Here is a 7,097-nt window from a genome sequence, read left to right as displayed (position 1 = left end):
TTAAATTTATTTAATTTAAAATCTATTTTCATCCCATTTAGAAATCTAAATTGGCACTTAAAATCTAGTTGGACTGCCACATAGGATTATTGTTAGAGAGATAACGGAACTTAACGGTAGAGTGATCACTTTGTAACAAAATAATAACATAAGTGACTAAAACGTAACATTTCAAACATAAGTGACTAAAATGTTACCTGAGGTAAACAAAAGTGACTATTTTTATAGATTACCCTGAAAAGAAAGTATATTTCTACCAAAGTTAACTTTTTTTTATGGAAAATTTTACTATTTAATATATAGATAAATTTTCAACTAATTTTAGGTAATTTTCACCCAAATTGTGTCTTTAGAAAGCATGTTTAAGAGACTAAGAAAAGGATGCTACCTACTGAGTTGCGATTCTCAATCCTATCCCAAAATTTTAAGCTTATTCAATACCCAAAACAACACAATAAAGCAATTGAAATAAAAGCAATCAGACAAAATCCCAAAATTCTTTTGAGTGTTTGTTAGGCTAAAACCGCTATAGGAAAAAACCAAACACAAAGCTAGAACAATCCCACTTCTTTTTTTTTTTCTTTTCATTTCTGTTTCCTTTTTAACTTTGCCAAATCTGGCAACCTTAGAAGGATTGAGGGCTCGTTCATCCCATAAACAAGAGATCCTCGATATTGATAACGAAGACGAAGAGTGTAGGCCTTGGCGTCGAAGGTTGTCAATGGCTTTCACCTGGGGTTCCTCTGTCAGGATTACTCTTCTTCTCCTTCTTATTGCTGCTATTGTTTTCGCTTGTTTCACCCTCCCTGTTGAAAAGGTTTGGTTTTTCTACCTATTTACACGTTTCCTTGATCTGGGTGAAGTTTATTTTTCTCTCTTTTTTTCTTAATTTTGCTTTTTCATTTTGTTCTCCGATCTGGGTATTTGTTGTTTTCTCTTTTTGATTGATAATTTGTTAATTTTGTAGGGTTTTTTTTACTAATTTTGTTCTTTCTTTTTGAGCTTTTTCTAATCCGGGGTTTTCCTGTTTTGACCTTTTTGGTTAATCAATTTTTGGATGTTTATATCGATTGAAGATTTGAATGTAGGGTTTTCTACTCAAATGAGTTACCTATGTGGCACATTTTGGGGTTGAGGTTATAAGTGCAAATTTGTGATTTTGGTCTTAGGTTTCACGATTGATATGCAACCAAGCCTGTACTTTTGAACCCAATGTATTTGTCTAATTGTGTTCCTTTTCTGAAACTAGTACAAATTGCAAAGCTGGGACAATGTATGAAAGAGTTATGAGGGGGACTACAAAATTAGCTAGGGCATTAATCCTTAGAGCTGAATTCTTAAGGATTCTGATTCTCTCCCGCTTTCCCAATGTTAGCTGTTAGTGTTTAAATTAAGCTCAGTTGTTGTGTTGATGAAAATAAGTTTTTCTTGCAGATTCTGAAGGATTTTTTGTTATGGGTTGACAAGGATCTTGGACCTTGGGGTCCACTTTTGCTGTAAGTCACTTGAAATCCTGTATTTTTTTTGGCTTCCGTTAGCATCTATCAAGTCATCTACTTGAATGTAATTCGTTTGATTCGGTAATATATGAATATAATAAATCTAATATAAATTGATGTTGCCGTTGAAACATTGTTCAACTGAGTTGAAGGTTTGTCGGTTTGCTTGGTTCTTACTGTCTTTAGCTTTCTGTCCATGTAAACAGAAAGTGGATCATTTCCTTTATGTGAAACATGGAGAGAATGTAAGGTTATGTGTTCTTCAACATTGCATGAATAAAATGCCCCTCAAAGAGTAATGAAATTAGCATCTCATAGTTATGTGGAATACCTCTTAAATTTGAAACTTTGGCATTGGCAATTGGCCAGTTTGCTGGTGAATTGATTAGCTGTAGAATGTAGATAACTTAGTTCTGAAGTTTTGGAATTTTTCTTTTTACTTTTCCAACTCATATTTCTTTGTTGGTTTGCAGGGCTGTTGCTTATATTCCTTTGACAGTCTTGGCCGTTCCAGCTTCAGTGCTTACCGTAAGCGTTAAACTCCTATACTGATGCTTCAGTGTAGCCAAATTTATTACTATTTTGTATGATCATGCAATTTCTTGCATTCCAAACTCTGGAGCATTGATCGTGATTCTTTCTTAGTGGCTCTCTTCCATGGAGTAGGCATGGTGTCCATGTCAGTGGAGCGTACCTTTATCTACTAATTTAGAAGTATAATCCAGTCAGTGCTGATGCTGATTATTTACCATACATGGCTCTTTTAGGAAGCTTTTGGTCAACTCCTATATGGAAAATTTAATTACCTGTTAATATACTTAGAATTAGGTTCTATAGATGAGTTGGTAGCCCTGTGTAAGGTGTCTGGATCAGGATTGAAGTTTCCTTTGCTACAACTAGTGTTGATAACAGTTTGCATTAATATCTAGAGTAATGGTATGGTAAATTGTGGCTCTTGACACTTTTTGGTTAAATTCTATGCTGCCTGCCAAAACAAACCATTTTTAACCCAAAATTTTGTTTGTCATTTACTGGAGGAGAGTTGATGTATGATGACTTGCATTCTTACAGTTAATTTTAATATTAAACTATCCCTATGATCTTTTAACTTCTTTTTTCCTTAATTTTCTACAGCCTATTTTATCAAATTTCTTGTTGTTATGTGTCATATTGTACTTGCCCTGCACAGTTGTAGATTGAAACTTCCAAAAATTAGACAGGAAGTGAACAAACTTTAACCTCACCTAGTACTGTGTTTCAGCTTGGTGGTGGTTATCTTTTTGGATTGCCTGTGGGCTTTGTTGCAGATTCTATTGGTGCAACCCTTGGTGCGGGAGCGGCATTCCTTCTTGGCAGAACAGTATGTTAACTGTTTTGTTTTGAAAACTTTTAATGTTATGCCTTATTACTTTACCTTCCATTGACTGATTTCTTGGCAGGTTATTGATGTGTTTGATATCAGTTTTCACTAAAATTTATCGCTTGCTTTATATTTACTTACGTTTCTTACTTATTTCTTGAGTATCTCGTTCAATTTTCATCTTATTATATTTTCCTTATACAGATTGGGAGATCATTTGTTGTTTCTAAGTTGAAGGATTATCCTCAGTTCCGGTCAGTAGCACTTGCAATACGGAGATCTGGCTTTAAGGTTTATAATCTTTTTCTTAATTTCTAAAGGATGGCATCTTGGTTTGTAGGATATGTCTATCCCTAAGCCTTAAATTAAATTTATGCTATTTGATAGGTTTTGGCTTAAATCATGCTTAATGCATTATGAGTTATCAAATTTGATGGCATCTTGACTTCATGAAAATGCTATTTGCCAAATAATGGGAAAAAAAAAAGAGCAAAATTTTCTTTTCTTCTGAAGTTTGAGTAGTTCGAAGGACATTGAATTAATAAAAGAAAAGTGGCTTTCGGGCTTTCAGTAAGTAATGTTTTGGATTATCTAGATAAAAATGTCACTTGTTATTTCTCCTTGAGGGTATTCATCTCATTCTACAAATACAATCAAGCATTTTTGTTCATTGAATCCATTTTGTATGATCTCAAATTGTGGATATGGGTTATATTATGTTTGGTAATCCTAATCTGTTAACTGAAATTCCTTGCAATATCCGGGAAAAGAGGAAAAACAATTCTGGCTGATATTTAAAGTTTGCCTGATGGTTCTGTTGCAACACTGTATGTTAATTTATGCTCTATATTAATTAATATCTTATTGAGAAAATGGATAATACCATTAGAACTTCCTGAGGTAAGCAGTGTGCTTATGTGAAATGACTTCTTCTGAACCACACACTTCAGATTCTTAAATTTTGTTCTGTTGTTGCACAGATCGTTTTGCTGCTTCGACTTGTACCCTTACTCCCATTCAACATGTTGAATTATCTGTTGTCCGTGACTCCTGTTCCTATTCTAGAATACATGCTGGCCTCCTGGTTAGGAATGATGGTATTTGCATCTCTCTTTAACTATCACCTTTCACTTATTGTTTCCAAGAATTTCTGCTTGCTATTTATACGTGTTTCAGTTTTTGGTGGTTTTGTTATGCTTTGGGTTTAACACTGAGAACGGTGTTTGTTACAGCCAATAACACTTGCTTTAGTTTATGTCGGAACAACACTCAAGGATCTTTCTGACGTGACACATGGATGGAGTGAGTTTTCAACTACTCGTTGGGTAAGTCTTGTTATTCTTTATATGTTTGATTGTTTATCTATTTTCATTTTAAGTGATTGGTCTCAGTGTGTGGTTGCTGAGCTTCAATTGTGGCCCCTTTAGGCCAGGAAATGGACATAATTAGTTACTTTCCGATAAGATTCTTTGCTTTGACTGGCACGAAAGGAAACCCGGGTTGTATTTCATTTTTATATAAGGCAATTCTGGTTAGGACAATGAAGATGCTTTACTTCATCACAATTCTGTCTTGTGTTCTTACAACCCATGTTTGCTTTATGAGTGCAGGCATTTCTCATATTGGGCCTTTCTGTGTCTGGTAAGCTGCAAATGACCGAATTCTAGGATAAATGATAGTCAAGAAAATACTTAGAATTTACACAACTGCAATGATGTCCTTGTTTGACATCGGTTAATTTTTTTTATGCAGTGGTTTTAATGATTTGTGTGACTAGAGTTGCCAAATCGGCTCTAGATAAAGCCTTGGCCGAAAATGAGGATATTGATAGCATCGTAGGCTCACCACCGTTGCCTATTGTGGGTGAAGCACCCACAGATTTCCACCAGCCTCTTATAATTAAGATAGATGCTGCTGCTGCCAATGAAGGTCATGAAAAATGAAGTAAAATTACCTGTAAATTCTTCTCTCCTCTTCTTTTATATGCTGTGATTCAATTTCTTTGCTTGTTGGTTTAGTTCTCCATAGAAATAGCTGATTATACAATGGAGTTGTTGTTGCGAATAAGCAATTTAAGTTTAGTTCAGTGAATGAGAAAGAATGAAACAATTGAGATATTGTTGAGAGTATGCTGATTTAGAGCTGTCTCTTTCCTCTATTTCTTGCACACTGCATGCATTATTTACTTCTGTTATTCGAGCTCGGATATGAGTGTATATCTGACATGGATAGGTTCAAATTTTTAAAGTTTCCTTGGAGGGTAATATCCTTAAAGCCGTGTTTGCATACATGTCAAATACGAAACATTAGAGAACTAGGCATGGATCTTATGATTTTCTTGTTCTCTATGGAGACATCATCTAAAGATTTACGAATACGACTTCAGATATTTTAATTACCATCTACAATGTATTCAGAGTGGATGAGGGTATTCAATTTGGTTAAACACAAACATATATATATTATTATCTGGGTTGTTTTATTTGATTTGGATTTTATTATCCAAAAAAGGTAAAGTGAATTGAATCATTGATTTGGATTTAGATTTTCAAACCCATTTTCTGCTCTAATGTTCAAATTTCTTTGGCTTTCCTAAATTTAGATGTTTAGTGGATTTGGATATGAATTCATATACTAAAACTTGGATTTCAATTTGATGCAAATAATGAACTGCTTGGGATTTTAGAATTTGAATTTTAGAAACATTTAGAAATGTTAACATACATTATAATTTATCAAATCTATAAATTTGTTGGATACTTATTCAATAACAAATTTGAATTTCTTAAAATACTTTTGTATTTGATGTTTTTCTTATTAATTTTAATACGAGTGGGCTAGGGCAGATTCAGGTTTTAGCATTTGTATTTGGGTCATTTTTAGGCTCAACTCATTAAAAACTCTTTTGGTGGGAGACAATTATCTTTGCCAACAAAGAAAAGCATAAATCCTTGTTTTGGTATGCATAAATATTTATATTTAAATTTAACTATAAAAGAGTGCATATCTATATCTATATAACCCATTTAAATCGTTAAGTTGGTGTGATCGATTAAATGGATTTGAGAAATATCAAAAAATTTATTTAAATTGCTGATTAAATGTGTTATGGGTTTAAGTATTTTTATTTTTATGTAAAATTTGAAAAAGACGATTATGATTTTTGATGCCTTTACTTTATGATTTGAATAAAAGCTTGATGTATTTATAGATATATTGGGGTAAGGTGAATGCATAGCATGAATATTATATATGATTTACTTTGTCTCCCCATATTTTGATTTAAATTGGGATAAGGGTTGATGCAAAAAATTATTTATTATTTGAATAATGTGAACCGAACCTAAGCTATTCTCTTCTCAATCTTTTCCTGTTCTAGAATCTATTTTATTTTTGACTTTTATCTTTGAATTCTCCATAACCTTTTCCTTTCCATGTTTCTACTTATTTCCTTTTAATTTTAATTGGGGGATTCACTCTTTTTTTTTAATTTATAAATTTATAAACATTTTAAGCATTTTCTTAACCTGAATTAAACAAAAAAAATAAAAGAAACTAATTTTAAACATTTTTTATATAACATCTTAATTAAATTTTATAATTTTTATTTCACTTAGGAATTTCACTAAAACTTGAGATATTTTGCTAAAGTTTTTCATCTTAGTATAGAGGGGTTAGATCTATATTTGTATAAAATAAGGAGACTAAAAACATCAAAAATAAAATTCATGTCATCAATGTGAAAGAAATTTAGATGACCCAAGTTCGCCACATCAACAAAGTCAATGCGTAAATTAATGACTTAAGCAAACGACTATTAAAATAGAAATGAAATTTTGAAAATTATTATTATATATTTTAGATTTGAGTTCTAGCTTTTTGCTCTCTGATGGACTTTTGTGAAGAAGACAGTTGTGAGACTCGCCTGTCGGAGGAGTGGGTCACAAAAAAAGTGCGCTTTAAAGGAAAGGAGGGGGATGAAGGTAGCAATATGGAGGTTGATTCATTACTAGAGAAGACACTTTCTTGGAAAGACCGACTTCTGGGGAGAAGTATTGCTGGATCTCAAGACTCATCAAGTGTTCCTGACAGAGGACTTTGACTTTTTGGAAGGAGATATTACAAGATCTATGGTTAATGGGGTTCCGTCGATTGAATTCTCAAGTAGCGTACAACAATTGCTGGTTAAAGAGATGGTGACTACGATGGGAGTTAAGCTTTTGGGGAGAAATATTGGA

General features: G+C 32.9%; 1 protein-coding gene across 1 annotated transcript; it reads left to right on the top strand.

The window, feature by feature from the left end:
* The first annotated feature begins 398 nt into the window (after positions 1 to 398).
* LOC107891974 (TVP38/TMEM64 family membrane protein slr0305) lies at positions 399 to 4,976 on the top strand. Its single transcript, XM_041101762.1, has 9 exons — positions 399 to 817; positions 1,435 to 1,496; positions 1,973 to 2,027; positions 2,761 to 2,859; positions 3,064 to 3,150; positions 3,840 to 3,956; positions 4,092 to 4,184; positions 4,470 to 4,500; positions 4,612 to 4,976. Exons 1-9 carry the CDS (start codon positions 722 to 724, stop codon positions 4,800 to 4,802), a joined length of 831 nt encoding a protein of 276 aa, XP_040957696.1. The 5' UTR covers positions 399 to 721; the 3' UTR covers positions 4,803 to 4,976.
* The last annotated feature ends 2,121 nt before the right edge of the window (positions 4,977 to 7,097 follow it).

The sequence above is a fragment of the Gossypium hirsutum genome, chromosome D09, assembly GCF_007990345.1.
Source record: "Gossypium hirsutum isolate 1008001.06 chromosome D09, Gossypium_hirsutum_v2.1, whole genome shotgun sequence".
NCBI classification, from domain to species: domain Eukaryota; kingdom Viridiplantae; phylum Streptophyta; class Magnoliopsida; order Malvales; family Malvaceae; genus Gossypium; species Gossypium hirsutum.
The sequence above is the reverse complement of the archived record's forward strand: the minus strand, read 5'-3'. Positions and strand labels throughout refer to the sequence as shown.

Excerpts from the sequence above, each read along its gene's own strand:
- LOC107891974 (XM_041101762.1), top strand. The coding sequence starts at position 722 with ATGGCTTTCACCTGGGGTTCCTCTGTCAGGATTACTCTTCTTCTCCTT. Across the intron at positions 2,028-2,760 it reads TTCCAGCTTCAGTGCTTACC|CTTGGTGGTGGTTATCTTTT; the intron begins GTAAGCGTTAAA and ends ACTGTGTTTCAG. Across the intron at positions 4,501-4,611 it reads ATTGGGCCTTTCTGTGTCTG|TGGTTTTAATGATTTGTGTG; the intron begins GTAAGCTGCAAA and ends TTTTTTATGCAG.